General features: G+C 40.6%; 1 protein-coding gene across 1 annotated transcript in view; it reads right to left on the bottom strand.

Annotated features, from left to right (window-relative positions):
* PSMB2 (proteasome 20S subunit beta 2) overlaps window positions 1–22,453 on the bottom strand; it is a 39,882-nt gene that overhangs the window by 5,313 nt on the left and 12,116 nt on the right. Inside the window, 1 exon segment of the mRNA NM_001246389.1 lies at window positions 2,359–2,521. Within this exon segment, the coding sequence (NP_001233318.1) occupies window positions 2,359–2,521 (163 nt within the window).

Genomic DNA, 22,453 nt, shown 5'->3' with positions numbered 1-22,453 from the left:
ATTAAGCCACATATCTACATTTGACTTTCGATGAAGGTACCAAGAACACTCATTGGGGAAAGGACAGTCTGTCTCTTCAATAAATGGTGCTAGAAAAACTGGATATCTATACACAGAAGAATGAAACCAGACCCTCACCTCTTACCCTATACAAAATTCAACTCAAAATGGATCAAAGACCTCAATTTAAGACCAGAAACTAGAAGAAAACACAGGGAAAAAGCCTCAGGACATTGATCTGGAAAAAGATTTTATGAATAATCTCATGAACACAGGCAACAAAAGCAAAAATAAACAAATGGGATTACATCAAACTAAAATGCTTCTGCACAGCAAAGGAAACAATAGAGTGAAAAGGCAACCTACAGAATGGGAGAAAATACATGCAAACTACTCATCCAACAGGGAGTTAATATCCAGAAAATATAAGGAACCGAAATATCTCAATAGAGAACAAAAATTCATTAAAAAATGGGCATATCATCTCAACAGACATTTCAAAAGACATACAAATGGCCAACAAATACATGGAAAAAATTCTCAACATCACTAATCATCACAGAAATGCAAATCGAAACCACAATGAGGTAACACCTCATCCCAGTTAGGAATAGCTATTATCAAAAAGACAAAAAACAACAAATGCTGGCAAGGATGTAGAGAAAAGGAAATTCTTTATACACTGTTGGTAGGAATGCAAACTAGTATAGCCACTAGGGAGGACAGTATGGCGGTCCCTCAAAAAAACTACAAATAGAACTACCATATGATCTGGCAATCCCACTACTGGGAATTTATCCAAAAGAAAGGAAATCATTATATTGGATGAAATCATTATATCACTGGGGAAATACTGCACCCCAGTGTTTACTGCAACACTATTCACAATAGCCAAGATATGGAACCAACCTAGGTGTCCGAGAACAGATCAATGGATAAAGAAAATGTGGTATATATACACCATGAAATACTATTCATCCATAAAAAAGGAAATACTGTCATTCAACATGAATGGAACTGGACGGTATTCTGCTAAGTGAAATAAGCCAAGAACAAAGTTAAAACACTGCACGTTCTCACTCATATGTAGAAGCTAAAAAAGCTGATCTCATAGAAGTAAAAAGTAGAATAGAGGATACTAGAGGCTGAGAAATCCTCTGTAAGGGATGGGGGACATTTGTTAAAAGATACGAAATTGGCAGGACACGGTGGCTCACGCCTGTAATCCCAACACTTTGGGAGGGCAAGGCGGGTGGATCACTTGAAGTCAGGAGTTCTGGACCAGCCTGGCCAACATGGTGAAACCCCGTCTCTACAAAAAATACAAAAACCAGCCAGGCGTGGTGGCACACGCCTGTAATCCCATCTACTTGGGAGGCTGAGGCACGAGAATTGCTTGAACCTGGGAGGCGGAGGTTGCTGTGAGCCAAGATCACTCCACTGCACTCCAGCCTGGGCAACAGAGGGAGACTCTGCCTCAAAAAAAAAAAAGATAAAAAATTATGGATAGACAGAGGAATAAGTTCTATTGTTCTATACCACTGTAAAATTACTATGGCTAACAATATATAGTTTCGAATAGCTAGAAGGAGGATACTAAATGTTCCCAACACAAAATGATAAATGTTTGAGATGATCAATATATTAACTACCATGATCTGTTTACATTACATGTATTGAAACATCATGATGTACTCTATGAATATATGTACAATTATTATTTGTCAATTAAAAAATAAAATTTTAAAAAAGCATCCCTGTATCTGAAGTTTTGCCAAACTGATGCTTTACGGACAAGTAGAGCGACGGCTTTTTCTTTCAAGAGGAGGCAGCCATTAGGTGACAACCAAGGGAAGGCTCAGATTTGTAGCCTTAGAAAGCTTTGATGTTTAAGCAAAGAAACCTTCATTTGTCATGCTGGGGACCTGTTCATCCTTGCAAGTTCCAAACAAATATACAGCTACTTGCTTTACCCACTCATTCTTTACTGAGATGCCAAAAATCTAGGCAAAGCAAAATAAGTGAAAAAACTTGAACTCTTAGAAATGAAGGATTTTAGAACCCAATAAAAATGTTTTATTCACTATGACATCTATTCCAATCCTCCTTCAAAACAAAACCCAGCTCTAGAGATATGTACTATCTCATTTTGAATGGCAAAAAATAGAACTTACATCAGCTTTTGGAAGACCCTACTGACTGACAGAAGAGTGCAGCTTCCAGAGGGGAACCTGGTTATGCTTCTTAGGATCCATCCTATTCAAGCCCTGGCCACCCAACTCCAAGGGTGGACAAACCTGGGAAGCAGCTGAGGGCAGGGCTCTGCCACTGCTCCCTCCCTAGAGTATTAATACTTACTCGGTGTGTAGTATCGGTCGAGGATACTGAGAGTCAGGAAGGCACCATAGCCGTGGGCTGCAAAAGGGGCCTTGGCCAAGGCTGCCAGGTAGTCCATGTAATACAGCGCTGGCCCTTCATGCTCATCATAGCCAGCCAGGAGGAGGTTCACATGATATGGGGTCTGCAAAGAAAAGATATGGCAAAGTGATAACTAAAGCAGAACACCAACATCTCTTCCCATGGCAAATGAGAATATTCTGACTCTTCATGAGAAAGAAAATATTAGCAGCAACTGAGTAAATCACAATGAAAGTAAAAATGTAGGGAAATCTAGAGGACCTGGAGTATGGTAACAGGTCAAGGGACGTCAGCTTGTTCTCTTTGAACGGAAGGGCATTTGGAGCACTTTAAGGTATATGAAAAAGCTGCTATCTTCTTAAAGTCTATGGATGAGAACCTGTATAAAAGCACTTCTTCAAAAGTATTTGATAGCAAAACAGAGTGACTATAGTTAATAATAGCTTGACTGTATATTTTAAAATAACTAAGAGTATAATTGGGTTGTCTGTCACACAAAGGAGAAATGATTGAGGTGAGAGATACCCCATTTACCCTGATGTGATTATTACACATTGTATGCCTGTATCAAAATATCCCATATACCCAATATATATATATACACATACTATGAACGCACAAAAATTTAAAATAAAAAAAAATTTTGTAAGCACTGCAAAGGCAAAGCATAGGTGCTCTTTTGTCATTCCTAATTGTTGAAACCAACAAACAATTCTGAGAATGCCAGGCCACTGACTGAAAAAAGCAGATGCTCCAACCACATCAAATGAAATAAACAAACTCAGTCTGGGCATCTGGACCAATCCCAAATGGTAAACTGCATGCCCACTACTAAAGAAACAACTTATAGCTGGGCGCAGTAGCTCACAGGTATAATCTCAGCACTTTGGGAAGCTGAGGTGGGAGGCTTGCTTGAGCCCAGGAGTTTCAGACCAGCCTAGGTAACACAGCGGGACTTGGTTTCTACAAAAAAACTAAAAAATTAGCCGGGCATGATGGCGCACACCTGTGGTCCCAGCTACTCAGGAGGCTAAGGTGGGAGGATCACTTGAACCAAGGAGGTCAGGGCTACCATGAGCCATGACTGTGCCACTGAACTCCAGCCTGGGTTCAAAAAAAAGAGAAAGAGAGAGAAAAGAAACAACTCATGAGGTAGGGAGGGATAGTAAGTCTCTTTCTTTGTTGTTGTTTTTTTGTTTTTTTGAGACGGAGTCTGGCTCTTGTCCCCAAGGCTGGAGAGCAATGGTGCGATCTTGGCTCACTGCAACCTCTACCTCCCAGGTTCAAGCGATTCTCCTGCCTCAGCCTCCCAAGTAGCTGGGATGACAGGCGCCCTCCACCACACCCAGCTAATTTTTGTATGTTTAGTAGAGACAGGGCTTCATCATGTTGGCCAGGTTGGTCTTGAACTCCTGACCTCGTGATCCGCCCGCCTCGGCCTCCCAAAGTGCTGGGATTACAGGCGTGAGCCACCGCACCCAGCTGTAAGTCTCAAATATTTAAATCAAATCACCAGACTTAACTGAAAAGTAATTTTGAGACAAATAAAAAGCAACAAAAAATAATTATAACTTGGATTTATAGGTATCCTTTCTTTGTATTACCTGCAAATCTAAAAACATAAGTTTTATAGAGAACCATGACTGAGTCTGCATTGCTCTTCATCTCCAAATGGATGATTTTTTTTTTCTACACCAGCTGCGCCATTTACCATGTTAAATTCAGTCTGTCTATGCCCCCAGGCATCAGGGGTGGGACTTCCATTTTATATGGCTTTCTTTTTCTCTGCAGGATGTGTTTCTCCTCTTGCCTTTGCTTCAGCGGGTAGTAAGCAGGCCTTGCCCATGGATATGTCCCCATCCCTAAATTTGTGTATGTATTTAATTAAACGCACAGTAAGTGAGACACCTCATTATGAAGCATGAAGTGTAATAGCTAATGGTCCTAAAAGTGGCATTTAACATTCTTTGAACACTGATTAACACGGCCACTTGGCAGCCTTAAAAAACTCATGGTTTTTGCTTTTTTCGGGGGGAGGGGTTGGGAGGGGAGTAACAGGCTTTTGTTCTGTCGCCCAGGCTGGAGTGCAGTGGTGCAATCATAGCTCGCTGCAGCCTCAAACTCCTAGGCTCAAGCGAATTTCCCACCTCAGCCTCCTGAGCAGCTACGACTATAGGCACCTACCACCATGCCCTGCTAATTTATTATTATTTTTTTAAGAGATGAGGTCTTGGCCGGGCACGGTGGCTCATGCCTGTAATCCCAGCACTTTGGGAGGCCGAGGCGGGCAGATTACTTGAGGTTAGGAGTTTGAGACCAGCCTGGCCAACATGGTGAAATATTGTCTCTACTAAAAATACAAAAATTAGCCATGCGTGGTGGCACGAGCCTATAATCCCAGCTACTTGGGAGGCTGAGGCATGAGAATCGCCTGAACCTGGGAGGCAGAGGCTGCAGTGAGCCGAGATCGTGCTACTGCACCACTCCAGCCTGGGCAATAGAGCAAGACTGTATCTCCAAAAAAAAAAACGGAGAGAATGAGAGAGAGATGGGGTCTCACTATGTTGCCCAGGCTGGCCTTCAACTTCTAGGCTCAAGTAATCCTTCCACCTTGGCCTCCCAAAGTGCTGGGATGACAGTCTTGAGCCACCATGCCTAGCATGAAACTCATGTTATATACTTACTTGGAATTCTAAGCCAGCTGTGCTAAGTAGGAAGGGTTCCTAACATCGCCTGGAGATTACAGAGTAGTCCTCACCTCCAAATAAGTTTCTGTTTTAGTGATAAGACAGTGAGTAGTCCCAGAGAGAAATAAGTTGACCAGCAGTCAAGACTTCTGAGAAAATAATTATCTGCCTATTGTATTTCCCAATGAGTAGTATGCGGCACTCTGCCAAGCTCTGGAATTCTCTGTGCATTCTGAGTACCTTCTTAGTAAATCTGACCTTAGGCAAAAAACTTAACCCCTATGAGTTTCTGGGTTTTTTTTTTTTTAACATGTAAAACTGGGTTAATTAATCTTTCTCCTTTCTATCTTCTAGGAAATATAATGAGAAAAAATAATAACGGTAAAACAACCCAAACTCTGGAAGAAAAGATGCTACCAAAATTCCTACTACATAACTACATCCCAGTCTCTTTTTGAAAGCTTATCACTTTAAACAACAACAAACCTGCTTAAATTAGCTACAGATTTTAAAAATGCTATTAGTATATAAGTGTGAAAACAGTACTGCAAAATCTGGCAGACATAGAATACCTTGGTGTTCTTACAGTTAAAATTAGAAGAGAGAAAGAGGGAGGAAAAGAGGCAGAATAGCAAAGAGAAACTGGTTTCCCTCCCCAAGAGAATTAATAATAGTCTTTTACCTATCACAAAGTAAGTTAAATCTTTTTGCTAAGAGGATAATCTCTACTCTTCTCTACTAACTAGCCAGAACACTCATTGTATACTTAGCCAAGACAATTTCATCAAGTTGCAATGGTATATTAAGTATTCCCCCAGATACTCAAAGAGGCCTTGTTAGAACCCAGATGTTTTGTCTTCAATGAAGATCTTGTCCATACTATGAGATTAAATTGTTTAGAACAATAAATGTTATTTAAAATCCACTACCAGAAAATTTTAGATGAAATAGGATGTCAACAGAATTTCAAAAGCAAACTCCATCACTTAATTGGTCTATATAGTATCATTTACTCATGCTTAGGCATCTGACGCACACATATACTTACCAAAGTTGGTATTCAGAAGCTACAACTCCTGGTATTGAAGATAACTCACAAATTATTGTGTGACTTTGAATTACCAACTTTCGCATGTGTGAGATGCTTAAGCATAAATAAATGGTGTTATCTAGACTAATTAAATCAATACATCTGTGCAACAACTTGCAGTTTGTGAAATTCTTCTGACAATGCTCCACCAAAGATCTCTGGCTTGGCTGGGCACAGTGGCCCATGCTTGTAATCCCGCACTTTGGGAGGCCAAGGTGGGAGGACTGCTTGAGCCTAGGAGTTCAAGACCAGTGTAGGCAAGATGGCAAGACCCTGTCTCTATGGGAAAAAAAAAAAAAAAATCTAGGTTAGGGGGCTACTTGGAAGGCTGAGGCAGGAGGATCCTTAAGCCCCGGCATACAGTGAACTATGATCCCCCCACCGTACTACAGACTGACTAGCAACAGAGTAAGACCCTATTTCTACCAAATAAAAAGAAAAGTCACTAAACAAATGTGAGAAAGCAATAAGTGCTACTTCTGAGAAGTGGTTCAAGTTTAAGTCAACTGCCAGCATCTCCATGAATGTACATCTATTGTTGCTTTTTGCTAGGCTTGGGTCCTTCTCTTTCTACCTCCCTCTAGACACAGGGTGCTAAGTAAAGAAAAGCTTAGGATACAGGCCAGGCATTCAGAACTGAACAAAGAGGAGACCAATAGCATAAATAAATAAGAAAGAGTTGGGCTGTGACTTTAGAAAAGTTAGTCATTTAATCTCTTTGAATTTTAATTTCTCATTTAAAACATGGGATGATCCCTACTACAAAAGGGTTGCTGCAGTGAGGATTCCAAAAGATAATGCATGTGGACAATAAGTATAATGCCCGAAACAGTAAAGACTCTATAAACAATGCAAGTACTCAGGAGAAGCCCAACTACTTCTGGCACTGAGATACGAGGGAAATTCCTATGTGTCTTCATAAAGGGATATGGAGGGATGTTAGTGCCCAGCACAGTGCCTGACACATGGTAGAAAAGCAGTCAGTAAATGAGTTTCCTCCTCTCTCATTCCTGGGACTCTTTCCAGGGGCCTTAAGGTAATGGTGTTCAGTGTCACAAGCATTTGTACTAGACACGTAGAGCATATCTACTTCATGGTCAACCCTCCCTAACCATGTCATTTCTTCCCTTGCAAATGTGTCTACTCTGAGTGGTAAAGCTACTTTCTAGATAGTTTTTCATCAGTTCCCTTAGTTCCCCATGATATTACATACTTAAGGATTTGCCTAATTATCTGGGGAAATGAAAACATTAATCAATAATGAGAGCACTGCCAGGGATCCTCTTGACAAAGAATCTCTTACAAAGTAATCCTTCGCAAAGATTACCAAGAATCTTTTAAAATGAAATCTCTATTCTGTACATGATATAATCTAGCCTTTGGTTGTCTCCACTATTCTAATTGTTTAGATAGTAAGTCTAAGTAGTAAGACAAAGTTTTGAGGTCCCCAAGGGGAAGAACTGCAACATACAAGACTAGGCTTCTTCCATACCATAAGCTAAGACTGAACATTATATATAGTATTGAATTAACCTAAATATCCAAACATTCATCCAAGTGAACCCAAACATTTAGCTAAGATACTCTCTACCCAAAGGTCTTGGCAATCACCATCAATGGTCTGCAATGCAAACACCAACATGTTTAAAGTTGTGACTAATTGATATACAAAGAAAAAATTTTAAATGAACCAGCCTGGGAATTCAAAATGAACTTCAGCTTCTAGCATGAGGTACCACCAAAATTTTGCCTCTTAATAGAAGGCAGTGAGGGTGGGGTGAGGATGAAACTAGACAAATGTATCTTTTCCTCCTTTAATGAGTACATGAGTTTATTTTCACAGTGAAGTGCATTTAGGTCATTTTGAGATTTCTTCATCTGTACAATAAGGATAATAAAAGTACCCATCATTATAAGGTTGTGGTAAGGTTTAGATAAATACATGTAAAGTGCTCAGTGCAATGCCTGATATATTGTAATAATGCAGATTGACTATTACCACAACACTACCACCACCACTTTTAGGATTTGACTGCATTATCAACAGATTTGACTAGATAGTAAGATCAAGAAGTGGGCTATAGAGAGCCAATAAAATTGTCCAACTTTTGTTGGTTACTAAAAGATCAAATTTAAGAAGACAGGAGAATTGGCTGATAAGCACATCTCTTATGTACTTCTTTCCGAGACTGAAATAGACTTCTTAAAAACTTCTGAGCATCTGAGTCCCACAGAACTGAGCTCAGTGCCACTTTGGACTCTTCTACATTTGGGGGTGGGGAGTGTGCACTGCACACAGGCAAACTTTACTAAAGTTAGATGAAGTGTTCCCTTCCCTCCAACTCTTGTGCATATGACTCCTTGTATATTCCCTCTCTTATGAAAAAGAAACACTGTAGTAACTAAGAGCGTGAAATTCCATAAATTTTACAGCTAAAGAGAATGGTTGTGATAAATACACTGAAACAACAAAATCAGCGACATGAGTCTGAGCGGTGACAAGCAGCGGTGTGACATCTGGCGGAAGCTAAAGTCACAGTAAGGGGGAGAGAGGTGGGCGTGAGGAAGCATCCTGCCAAGCGTGGACACAGAAAAAGAGAGGAATTGACAGTCTTCCTTTGGAGCCAGGCCAGCCTTTGCCACCTCTAATTGAATGGGACGACACTGCTATGAGTGAGGTGCTTTGGAGAATGGTGCAATTTCTTTTTTGATGTGTTGCACCTTGGAATGCTAAGCAGTGTGTGAGGTCAGTAATTTGGAAGAAGATGCAGAACCGCCAATGCGACAAATGAGTTTGTCTAGCGATGAGTGTTTTCATAAACAGACTTCTAAATATACTAAACAGAAACTGGACTTTGAAAGGAACAGTACATCTGCTATTTCTTTTAGTCCAGGGGATTGTCAAAACTGCCTAAAATTCCATCTTTAGCACTGAGAGGATTTCATGAAAATGCAATTTACAGACTTAGATGGGATAGAAAACCTCAACTAGTTTACCCAGTATCCCTTTTACAAATGTGGGGACTAAACTTCAAAGAGGAAACAGTAACTTGCCCTAAACCACACAGGTAATTAGCATCAAGGGTCAGGTCCAGAATTCAGGCCTCCCAACTGCAAGTCCTACATGCTTTTCCAGGAAATCATGCTGCCTCCACAAAATGGAAATTAGTGTAAAAATATGATTTGGTATGTAAATGCAGTTTCACACTCATATATTTCAGAATGCACTATTTTGCATACTAGCATCTACTGCTCTCTATTTCACTTATCACATCTTTATATGACCAATAACATTTTAAGGATTTTGTTTGTTTATTTTGGGAGACAAGGTCTTGCTATTTTGCCCAAGCAAGTGCAGTGGCTATCCACAGGTGCAATCACAGCACACTATAGCCTCAAACTCCTGGGCTCAAGGGAATCCTACCTTAGCTTCCCAAGTAGCTGGGACTACAGGTCGGTGCCTCCATGTCTACCTAATATTTTAAGTTTTAAAACAGCAAGTTTAAAATATCATACAATTACGACTCCTCTATAGGATCTAAAACTATGTGGTAGTTCAATAAATACCCATGATGATAGATTACCAACACCTTAACTGCTTTGCCAATCCCCAATTTTTCAATTTCACTAATAAATAAAATGAATCAATTGTTATTTTCTTACACCAATGTTCTGAACTCTGAACTTTGTTTGCCATAACTAACAAAATTCACTAGCTATCTTTTTTGGGTGGGTTTGGTGGTATAATTTTAAAATCTCAATTTCAATTTTGCTATTTTAATTAAAGAAGGACTTCATATGTGAATTGGAATCCACTATTTCAAACACCTAAAAAAATCTCAAAGATTTCAGCAACTTCCAATTATTGTGACCTAGTACCTTTCCTAGCTCTAAAAGACTATGGTTCTATGGATGGGGAAGCGGGTAGAGAACTACCTATCCTTAATGCCTAAGCAATATGGAATCATTTATACCCTGACTTTTTTTTTGAGACAGAGTTTTGTTCTGTTGCCCAGGCTAGAGTACAGCGGCATGATCTCGCCTCCCGGGTTCAAGTGATTTTCCTGCCTCAGCCTCTGGAGTAGCTGGTATAACAGGCGCACGCCACCACGCCAGGCTAATTTTGTATTTTTAGTAGAGACAGGGTTTCACCATGTTGGCCTGGCTGGTCTCGAACTCCTGACCTCAAGTGATCCATCTACCTCGGCCTCCCAAAGTGCTGGGATTACCGGCATGACCCATCATGCCCGGCCTTGTACCCTGACTTTAATCCTCTTGGCTATATTCCTTTTTAAGGAAACCCATGTGTAGATTCAATCTCTTTTAGCTTTAAGTAAAAAATACACAGTTTATAAAAGCCTTCAACCAAATTCCATGAGTTCCCTGGGACTACGACATAGAATAATTATGAAATGGGCAGATGCCCCAACTAACTTCATTTCCACATTTGGAATGTGAATAACTTCAATAAATGTTTATTTAGCATTTATTGTATGAGAAGCATCATGCGACATGATGAAGATGGGAGTCTGGATCTGGAAGGCACTCATAAGGTAGATGTGGATAGGAAGGACTCCAGATAGAGGAAACAGTATACGTGAAGACAAAGAAACAGAGAGGAATACGGAATGTCTGGATACTGGTGAACATGGGACACATACACCTGGAGAATTAGGTGACTTCAGCAGGAAGTAGGGAGAGAAACTGGGATGACACTGTCACTGGCCTCCTAAAGAATATTTACATTAGTATGTAAACCATACAGCAACCAGTGAAAATTTGCCACTTCCATCCCTCTGCTGATCCAAGCCTTTTTTCATGACATAGCACATTGGTTAATTGGTGCCAAGGAACCCTGATGTCTCAGATTGATATTCCACCAGTCCTAGCCATTTTCCCTGCTTCTCTTAAACAGAAGACTTTTAGAAAGGAAATACAAACCAGATTGCCATTTTAGGATGGTAATTGACAGTTACATGAAAGATAGACTGGGATTAGGACTGAGAGGAAGGGCGGATGGTTAGAGGATCTACAATAGTCTACTCTAGACAGACGATGAGGACCAAACTAAGGAAAAAGTAGAGGGGGCGGAGAGAGAGGTATGAAATATGAGATATATTTAGAAGGTAGAAATGATGGAACTTCATAACAGTAGAAGAGGTGAGGGAGAAAGAAGAGTTAGGACTCTCAATAAGGGGGACAGTGGCAGTCCAAATGAAAAGAGCTCAATTTGGACCTAATGAGCTTAAGCACAGTTGTCCAAAGACAGATGGGAAGAGAAAATAGTGTATAACCCAGGTCATGAGACTGAATGAAGAGCCAGCCAGTGAAGAGGTTTCATTCATATGAACACATACACTCTCACACTCGCACATGGAAGAAAGTAAAGAAAATGATTACAACAGGACACTATGGCAAAGGTATACCTAAGTTGCCATAAGAAATTGAGGGTGACATATGTGGTGGGGGGTGGGGGAGCAAATACAGAAAAAACTTCCCTGATAAATGCTGAGTTTAACTGGCACTGAAGAGCGAGCCACGTTAGGATGTTGGTGCATTCAAGGGGGAAGACTAGCAAAGTGCTGGAGTGACAAAAGCAGAGGTGCGAGAGAGAACCCAGGGCTGGTTAGGGTCCTGTTATCTACAGTTGCCACTCAGAGTGGAGAAGGTATGGAATTGGAAGTTGAAAACAATTTTCTCTTAATCTTGTGACGGAAAAAAAGTACAAATGTAAACTGATCAAAATCAGAATACTATAATGAGCTTCACAAACAAAAAGTTAAACACCTGACTTTCTTGTTCTTTCCTGTTCCAAATGCATTTATTTTTTGTAGCACTAAAAAACAAACTGGCCCACGTTTATAAATTCTCATACTAAACTGGGAAATAAGGAGGCAAGTGTGCCTCAAACAAAGCAAACCTTTCATTTTCAGAGGACCAAGACAAAATAAAAGAAACACTGCTCTGAAAATGAGACTGTCTAAACAATTTTTTCCTTTTTCTTTTCCTTGCCTTAGGTCATTCTCCGAAAGTATATTTGGTATACCTGTTTGATGCTGGCAGATCCAAAATAAAAATATAAAAATTGTCTTTGTTTTCCTTTAATAACAATTAGCTCATGTTCAAATGTTTTTGCTTAATACACTGGTAAAAACTCATATAATGGTTGAGTTCTTGAACTTAAGCTCAGGAATGTTACTGCATTTACAACCAATATTTTAAACTTTAAAAGAAAAACATCCTTTAAATTACTACTTGGATAAACTCTGCTTTTAAATGCCATAAGTCATATAAGATAGGCATGCACTTCTGTGACAAAGCAATGAAAATCGAATGTGGCTTTATCACCTTACAGTTGTGTTACTTGAGATAGGCCACTTGGAGCCTCGAGTGCCCCATCTGTAATGTGGAGGACAGTACTGCTTGCTTGACAGAGCTGTGAGGAATTCAAGTACTCACTCGTGTTAAAGTTCCTGGAAGAAGACTTGCTAAGTAGTAGGTGCCCAATAAATGTGAATTTTACAACCAAAAAAATTTAAATATTGTGTATATTTCAATTTTTAACTAAATTAGATTTTAAAGGTCTCCTCAGTAATTCCAAAGTTACTATAAATTTTACTTCTCTAAAGCTATCAGTGACTCCAAGTTTGATTGGTTTTCCTATTACAGTTGTAACTTATCGTAATTAGAAGTTTAGAAATTTAATGAGTTGAAATGCAACATGGCACAGATGCCTTATTATACCAAATAGTTAACACAGTATTTGTTTTCTACATTAATTTTACTTGCTAATCAAAAATACTGCTTCCCCCCAAATAACGTCAAAATAAAATTGCTGATTGTGCAATGATAAAACCAACACCATGTTTGCAACAAGGACACTTGAATTCTTTTTTTTCATGAGCTGGCAGTTTCTAGGAAAATTTAAGATTCCATATACCGTTAAGTCAGTTTTTAAAAATCTCAAATGCAGAAACCATGCTTTGCTACACGCTTGCACACTACAAGGCATATATTAAGTTGTGCATGCTAAGCATGCCCATGAATATCTAATCTATGAATTCTGAACATCAAAGCTGATTCATCTCTCTGAGCTAATAAATAAGATGGTCTTCTAGAAAAGAGTAGTTAGGACTATATATGATGGTATGTTTTCAGATATCCATAGAGTATTAAGGAAATTCTGAGGAAAAGACTATTTAGGAGCCCTTCTATTAGAACCGTGTTCCCCATTAGCACCCCAGATCCAACAAAAGTTATCGCTACGGCTTTAACTGACATGCAGGCCCCTCATTGGTCTCCCCGCTTCCTTCATTCTTTCCCCAAATGCTCCATCAAAGAACAGCCAACGAGCTAATGATCTTACCAATCTCATCTGATCATGCTAACCCCCTCTTAGCCAACAGGCTTCCAGAGAGGCCCACTGCTTGTATTTATTTATTTATTTAGAGACAGAGTCTCGCTCTGTCACCCAGGCTGGAGTGCAGTAGCACAATCTTGGCTCATTAAAACCTCTGCCTCCTCGGGCGCCTGTAGTCCCAGCTACTCAGGAGGCTGAGGCAGGAGAATGGCGTGAACCCGGGAGGCAGAGCTTGCAGTGAGCCAAGACTGCGCCACTGCACTCCAGCCTGGGCGACAAGGCAAGACTGTCTCAAAAAAAAAAAAAAAAAAAACCCTCTGCCTCCTGGGTTCAAGCGATTCTCCTGCCTTGGCCTCCCGAGTACCTAGGACTACAGACACCTGTCACCATGCCCAGCTAATTTTTGTATTTTTAGCAGAGACGGGGGTTTCACCATGTTGGCCAGGCTGGTCTCGAACTCCTGGCCTCAGGTGATCCACCTGCCTTGGCCTCCCAAAGTGCTGGGATTACAGATGTGAGCCACTGTGCCCGGCTGACTTTAGATTATCGATTTTATGTATGTAGTATAAAATAAATAAATATATATATATTTATATTTGTTTTTAATCAGTAGAGCCCTATTTTGTACACAGTATCCCACAACAGATAAACTTATGAGGAGGCCCAGAGAAGTATTTATCCCTGCCTTGACTACTGCTAACAAATCACTGTGCCTAACCTAACATACTTTCAAACACCTTGGTCTGTGCTTTCAGTTTGCCCTTTTGTTTCATCTTTGCATTCATGACAGCAAGTCCTTTGAGGCTCAGGTTAGGCTCTGTGCTCCCAGAGTACCCTGTGTATATGGCTATCTTAGCACTTGTCACTCTGCAGTGCAATTGACTGTTTACTTCTCCATTTCTCCATCTGAAGGCCCACATTGAGGTGTGCACCTTTGTTTCCTCAGCCCCAAGGACAATGCAGGCTGGAGACTGGCTGAATGAATATCAGCAGGTATGGAACATCCTGGCTGTAAGAAACCACATCCATCAGGAAGCGTCAGAAAAGGAAGTGTAGAATTCTGCTGGATCATTTCAGTTTACAAAGACTCAGAGACTATTATCTCCTTTCTTCTTTCCAATCAGTTAATCCTATTTGCTCTGTTGTCTACATTCAAAAGTAATGGTAAATCTGGCCCTTTTTTTTTCATTTTTAGGTTAAAAAGTAATGTTTTCCCGCCGTTTTAGTCTTCCTTTTCGTTTTCTTATAGCTTTTTATGAAATAACTCATACACATAAAAATGCATAAAATAGGCCAAGCGTAGTGGCTCATGCCTGTAATCCCAGCACTCTGGGAGGCCAAGGCAGATGGATCACAAGGTCGGGAGCCTGGCCAACACAGTGAAACCCCATCTCTACTAAAAATACAAAAATTAGCCAGGTGTGGTGGCATGTGCCTGTAGGCCCAGCTACTCGGGAGGCTGAGGCAGGAGAATTGCCTGAACCCAGGAGGCGGAGGATGCAGCGAGCCTAGACAGCACCACTGCACTCCAGCCTGGGCGACAGAGCGAGACTATGTCTCAAAAAGAAGAAAAAAAAAAAGCATAAAATATACATGGTATAGCGAATGAACATAGTAAATATACACGTAACAACCTCTCAGGTCAAGAAATAGAAAAATCCACCTTTCCCCTTGTGAAAAGCCTTCCCACTGCCCTTCATTTTAGGTAACTGTTTTTTGGGAGAGAGTAAAGAAAACCTCATGAGGTTGTTGAGATCAGCCCCTAAATTCATATTCCTACATGATCTTGGGCCAGGGCAGGTAAAAAGAGGCACCAAGATGCCAGGATATTGTGTGTGTTTGTATCTGTGAGTATGTGGGAGGGCATGCCCACACCTATGCCTACCCAGGCTGGGGCAAGTGATTTAAAGCAATCTTAAAAGTTGGGGGTAAATCTGCACTTCTAATAGTAAACATTTTAAAAGTAAAAGCACATTCCTACTAAGCAGACACAGCACTATCCTGCTTTAGGCTTAAACCAAGCCTTAATAGGAAATCACAAAAGTTTTAAGACACGAGTTTTAAAACAATACAAATCTAGACCAAGTATATATACTGCTTCACTCCCATTGTGGATAGGAAAGATGCTTTAAGTGAAAAGTTGGCATTATGGGGCTGCAAAATTCCAGCCATCCAATAGGCTTATTCCATTCAACGAGAACAGGGGTTCTCTGGGCTCGCAGCAGGCATCCAACAGGGTAGCACATATATGCTCTCTGAGTGAGAAAGCAACACCTTCTCACATACAACCCCCTGGAGAGAGACAGGGAAGGGGAGGGGGAAGACTTTACACCTACAAACTCCTAACTAGCTAGGGCTAGGAAAAACAGCACATTTAAAAAAAAAAAAAAAAGAAAAAGAAAAAAAAATTTCCTGATAAAGCCAGTAACTTTCAAATAATCTTCCCAAGTTATTTTTTTTAGGATCCTAGTAAGTGTAATGATTCAACAGCCAGTCTTTGTCTTCCTAATGGACTTAGTCAAGCTTTAACTAATGCATACGCATACTGCTTAAAAGGGCAGCTGTCAGAATGCTTACTCCTCCTAGTAGAAAAACACTATAAGCACAAAGTGTTGTCATATTAATTGAGACACCTCAACTTCAAGGCACATCTGTCTCTGGGCCTTTGGATAATCAAAATGACCACTAAAAACAGAACAGCGGTATCTCCAATGGGGCCAACATGAGCCACCCCCAATCCTAAGAGACTCCTGTGAGATGGGACCTGGGATACACATATGTTTTGCAGAATCAAACTGAGTGTCCATCTAAATGTAGCCATTTGTTTCCAGTTTTTACTTTATGTCCTGTTAAGGCTGGGAGACAAAAGTAATGAACAGACACATAACTCTTGGCCTACAGTGAAAATCCACAGTTAGCTCACTAGCTGACTAAGGTTTGGTAGGGAAGAAAACTGCTCCCCAGGTCTAAAAGGGCTGCTGCTTGCACTGACAGTCCAAGAGCTGCATAATGAACATCTTGGTTTTCGTTTTTCATTTTTGAATTTCCCCATCACCAAAAGTAAGCTGGCTCTGTCTGTCAAGATGCCCAGGCTGTGTGGCAGCAGTGTCAAAGGCTGCCTCTTGCTCCAAGGCACTGCCATCTGCAGCAGCACAACATTTTGTCTCCGGAAAATAAACACATCTGCCTTTGCCAGTGTCCTCCCACTGTGCTGCCCATCTGGAGCAGGTGAGCTGAAGGCAAGCCTCGGCATGGGTGAGACGGGGGCAAGTAGAGAAGATGAGGCCTCAAGGGAGATGGCACATGGAGGAAGAAGGCAGTGCTGCGTCATGTCACATCCTGCTAACCACATTTGCCAAAAATCATGTGAAATTACCCTTGTTAGTGATATTTCAATCACATGTAACAAATGGTTGGTAGTGTATAAGGGACAAGACCTGCAAAGTCAGGGTTTCACCTGGGCCATCTGTTCACAGGACCTCACTGATACCAATAAACAGATGATGCCTTTGTGCCAGCCACCTAAGGCATGAGAAGAATAATTCTCATGGTCAGAATAGAAGGCTCAAAGCAACAGGTTTCTTCTAGGACAGGAGCATGCTATACATGCCTACTACTAACCAGACCAAACAGCCTTGAATTAAGGCCAGAGTGTGGGGATAAGCTTTGGTCACTGCTGGAAATGACTAAGACCTGAAATCCTTTCCTACATATTCTTTCCCATTCCCTAAAAAAATAAATAAATAAATAAAAATTCAAGTCTGGTTATGGTCTTGCCATAAGATTCTTAAATCATGCTATTTGGGGGCTGGAACAAACCCTAAAAACCATCCAATCAAATGCTTGCTTTCTCCCAAGGTTTTCAACTAACTCACAGCAGAGCTAGTATTAAACCTCCTATTGCAGGGCCCTTTGGTGGTAAGGGAACAGTGATGGCACCTTTTCAAATAAAACTTTACCTAGAATTCCTATCTATCAAATAGATAAAAGCTGAGTTGAGCTATATGAAGCAGAGCTAAAGTGCTGAACACTTGGCTGGGTGCAGTGGCTCATGCCTGTAATCCCAGCACTTTGGGAGGCTGAGGTGGGCAGATCACTTGAGGTCAGGAGTTGGAGACCAGCCTGGTCAACATGGTGAAACCCCGTCTCTATGAAAAATACAAAAATTAGCCAGGCATGGTGATGCATGCCTGTAATCCCAGCTACTCAGGAGGCTGATGCAGGAGAATTGCTCAAACCCAGGAGGCAGAGGTTGCAGTGAGCCGAGATTACACCACTGCATTCCAGACTGGGTGAGAGAGCAAGACTCTGTCTCAAAAAAAACAAAAACAAAAACAAAAACAAAAAAACGCCAGGCACGGTGGCTCACGCCTGTAATCCCAGCACTTTGGGAGACCAAGGCAGGTGGATCACGAGGTCAGGAGTTCAAGACCAAACTGGCCAATATGTTGAAACCCCGTCTCTACTAAAAATACACAAATTAGCCAGGCATGGTGGCGCACGCCTGTAGTCCCAGCTATTCGGGAGGCTGAGGAAGAAGAATCACTTGAAACTGGAAGGTGGAGGTTGCAGTGTGCTGAGATCATGCCACTGCACTCCAGCCTGGGTGACAGAGCGAAACTCCACCTCAAAAAAAAAAAAAAAGCATTGCACACTGGTCTTCCTTGGTGAGTATCCTGAAGCAGCTTCACAGAATAAAGTTTGAAAACCACTACATCAGGCTGGATATCTTTTCAACTTATTATTTCTACTGTTTACTTGCTAAGCATTTACAAATAAATAGATAAAAAGATAAATTACCAAAGGCTCATGAAACACTTTGGAAAAAGTTCTATGAAAACTCTTTGGCCAGTGTGGCAGTGAAACCCGACGATTACACATCATGGAGGCCAGCATCCTACTCTAAGCCTTGCCACAAAATTTCACGTTCCCAAGGACACCAGATTTGCCTGGTTTATACCTGTCTCTCTATCTGTTAAATGGAGATAATTTTAGGGCATTCAGATGGGCTACATCAAATATGCCACATAATTCATTTTAAGTAAGAAATAGGCCGGGCATGGTGGCTCATGCCTGTAATCCTAGCACTTTGGGAGGCCAAGGCGGGTGGACCACGAGGTCAAGAGATCGAGACCATCCTGGTCAACATGGTGAAACCCCGTCTCCACTAAAAATACAAAAAAATAGCCAGGCATGGTGGCGGGCGCCTGTAGTCCCAGCTACTCAGGAGGCTGAGGCAGGAGAATGGCATGAACCCGGGAGGTGCAGCTTGCAGTGAGCCGAGATCGTGCCCCTGCACTCCAGCCTGGGTGACACAGTGAGACTCCGTCTCAAAAAAAGAAAAGAAAAGAAATAGCCCCATAACTCATCATCCTCTGACATTAGTCAAACTGTAAGGAGAATTTGAGAAAGCAAGCCTTTTTTTTAGACAGAGTCTTGCTCTGTCACCCAGGCTGGAGTGCAGTGGCACGATCTCAGCTCACTGCAACCTCCACCTTCTGGGTTCAAGCTATTCTCCTGCGTCAGCCTCCTGAGTAACTGGGATTACAGGTGTGTGCCACCACATCTGGCTAATTTTTTGTATTTTTAGTAGAGATGGGGTTTCACCATGTTGGCCAGGCTGGTCTTGAACTCCTGGGCTCAACTGATCTGTCCATCTTGGCCTCCCAAAGTGCTAGGATTACCGGCATGAGCCACTGTGCCTGGCCGAAGAAAGCAAGCCTTGAGCATAGTATAAGCCCTTTTTCTGCTCTTTGGGGTCTAACCAACAAGAAGAGACCATCTTAAATGTATACAAGCATTTAAATAAACAACTAAACTGAAGGCTTCTGAATTTTTTCCCCATCTGTCTTTTTTCGTCTTCTGATGATTTCATGCCTTTAATTCCTATACAAATTAACATCCATTTATTAAGAATACTTCTTCCAGTATTCCATTCATTAAGAATTCCCTTCCAGTGTATAAATGCATAATTAATATTCTCAGCGGAATATACAGACCTAGCTGGATGACACTTTTTCAGCAAACACTTATTGAAAACCTACAATGGACATATATTCAAATTTATCTATATAATACTACGTGCAACTTCGACATTTTAACAAAACTGAACATTTCATGTTTCCCTAAATGCACAAATACACTTGTACATTAGTCCACTAATTAATAAAGAAGACACCATGAAAGAGTTTGATATTTGAAGCTGGAATCTTAACCTTTAACATAGTATATATGTGCTTTGGAAACATATCTAAGACAAATACTTAACATCCTTGTAAGTAAAATGGGGATAACACACATCTTATGGTGTCATAATAAGGATACTTAATAACAGATACATATGTAAGTATTTAGAATAGCACTGTCCAAGAGAACTTCTATGATGATGGATATGTTCCAGATCTGTGATGTCCAATACAATAGTTGTGGCTATTGGGTACCTGAAATGTGGCTGTGACTGAGGAACAGAATTTTTTTTTCAAGAACAAAAGTTGATTTAGCATTCAGGCAAAGTCTACCAGGAGATTTTCCACCAGAAACTGAATTTTAAGTTTTATTTAATTTTAATTAACTTAAATTTAAATAGCCCCATATGGCTAGTTGGCTACCATACTGGACTGTGTAGATCTAGAAAAATCCTAGCACATAATATATGTTCAATGTTATTTTACTTCTATTTTCCCTATCAATACCAGCATGGTGGCTTGGCGCCTGTAGTTCCAGCTATTTGGGAGGCTGAAGTGGGAGTATTGTTTGAGCCCGGGAGGTTGAGGCTGCAGTGAGCTGTGACTGTGCCACCTCTTAGGTGACAGAGCGAGACCCTATCTCAAAAAAAAAAAAAAAAAAAAAAAAAAAAGCACAACAAATGATCCCTCATGAAAAACTAACTTATAGCCATTAAATTGCTTCTTCGACCAAACAGCAATCGCAGCATAAAAACACAAGTGGGCTGGGCATGGTGGCTCATGCCTGTAATCCTAGCACTTTGGGAAGCAGAAGCGGGAGGACTGCTTCAGCCCAGGAGTTCGGGACCAGCCTGGCAACATGGAGAAACCCCATCTCTACAAAAAATTAGCCAGGCATAGTGGTATGCACCTACAGTCCCAGCTGCCAGGGAGGCTGAGGTGGAAAGATCATCTGGGCCTGAAAGGTCAAGGGGCTGCAGAGAGCTGTGGTCATACCACTGCACTCCAGCCTAGATGACAGAGTGAGATCCTGTCTCAAAAAAAAAAAGTAAGAGCTTTGCATTATTACCTCATTTAATCTTCATAATAACTTTTTGAAATTGGTAAGTAGGGAAATTAAGCTTAGAATTTGTCCAAAGACATCCAGCTAGTAAGTCAGTAAGCAAATATTCAAACCCAAGTAGTCCAATTCCAGAGACTATGCTGTTAACCACAATGCTAAATTGCCTACATTTTAATGAACCAGTTTATGTAAGATTCATTATATACTCAGTGGTAGTAAATGTCCTCCCAACCAAACCACCACACATACACAGAGCAAATTAGAAATCAAACAATTTGAGCTACAGACACAGAAGTTATACATGGTAACTGGCTGACCCAAAATGAGTCACATCTGCCAACTGGTGTGACCATATAAATATACTAAATTTGGTGACTTTGCACTTATTAGGAACACTGACAAACTATCATCTCTCTTCCCAGAATAAAACGACTAAAATATAAATTCATATTTTAGAACTAAGAATCTATTTTGATAAGGAGATGGGGGAGCAGAGATTGGACCTATTGGAAAAGCTCAGGCAGAGGTAGTCAATATTTACCAGAGCCCCATGTCACTGTCTACAAGGGATATTTGTTAAGACATCAAACATTTCTGCTAGGAGAAGATTAAACCAGATTCACTGCATTTGCATGAAGCACACTGCCATTCTTATCTCAAGTCCAAAAAGGAGCTTAATTCACTTAATGTCTGTGATATTTATGACACAGTATTTATTGTGCCCAAAGCTGGAATTCTTACTCCGGTTCTGCCTGATAAGTCAGAGGAACATTGTACATGGCAAGTCATAAAATGCTGAACACCACAGGAACTTCTGGGTGACAGAAAAACTAATATCTGACCCATTTTCCTTTCTCAAGGAGGAGTGAAGAAAAGACCACTTGGTGACAATGACTTTTTTGGAAAAGAAAAATAAATATATATATATATATATATATATATATATATATATATTTTTTTTTTTTTTTTTTTTTTTTTTTTTTTTTTTAAAGAAAAGACTACTGATCTTTCACCCAGGTCAAAACAATGTATGTAAATTTGCCTCCTCCTCTCAATCCTACATGTCTCTAGCTTCTCTTCCAACTTCATGATCCCTCAGATCGTACAAGCCCTTGGTCAAAGCTAGCACTGAGAGGTACTATTTATTGAGAAATTATCAGTCAAAGATTATTAGGCACTAGAAAATAAACTGCTTTATAGATCTGTAGTAAGTAACTTTAAAAAAAGTAACTTGTTATTTTAAGCAAGTACAGATGAAAACTCAAACCATAATAAAAATATGAATAGCATCAGTGTTCTAGAAACACTACTGAAGAACCAAAGGCAGAATAGTCAAATAATTATGGCACCATTATTTTAGCTTTGTCTGACCTGCTGTGTGACCTGGAGCTAGTCCCTTTGACACTTTATGCCTTTCACTTCATCTCAGTGATAGAGACTATCTTTCTCAGTGGAATAGTGAGTAGATTAAATTATTAAGCAAAATGCTTTGGGCAAAAATCACATGAATGTTAAATATTATGATTTACAAGCATTCATTTTCCTGACACTCCTGTGGGGTTAGGAAGTTATCTCCATTTCATAGATGAGTAAACAGGCACAGGGGGTGAGATCACATGGTAAGGCTCTATTTATTTAGTCCCTGTGGGA

The sequence above is a fragment of the Pan troglodytes genome, chromosome 1 (genome assembly GCF_028858775.2).
Source record: "Pan troglodytes isolate AG18354 chromosome 1, NHGRI_mPanTro3-v2.0_pri, whole genome shotgun sequence".
Taxonomy (NCBI): domain Eukaryota; kingdom Metazoa; phylum Chordata; class Mammalia; order Primates; family Hominidae; genus Pan; species Pan troglodytes.
The sequence above is the reverse complement of the archived record's forward strand: the minus strand, read 5'-3'. Positions and strand labels throughout refer to the sequence as shown.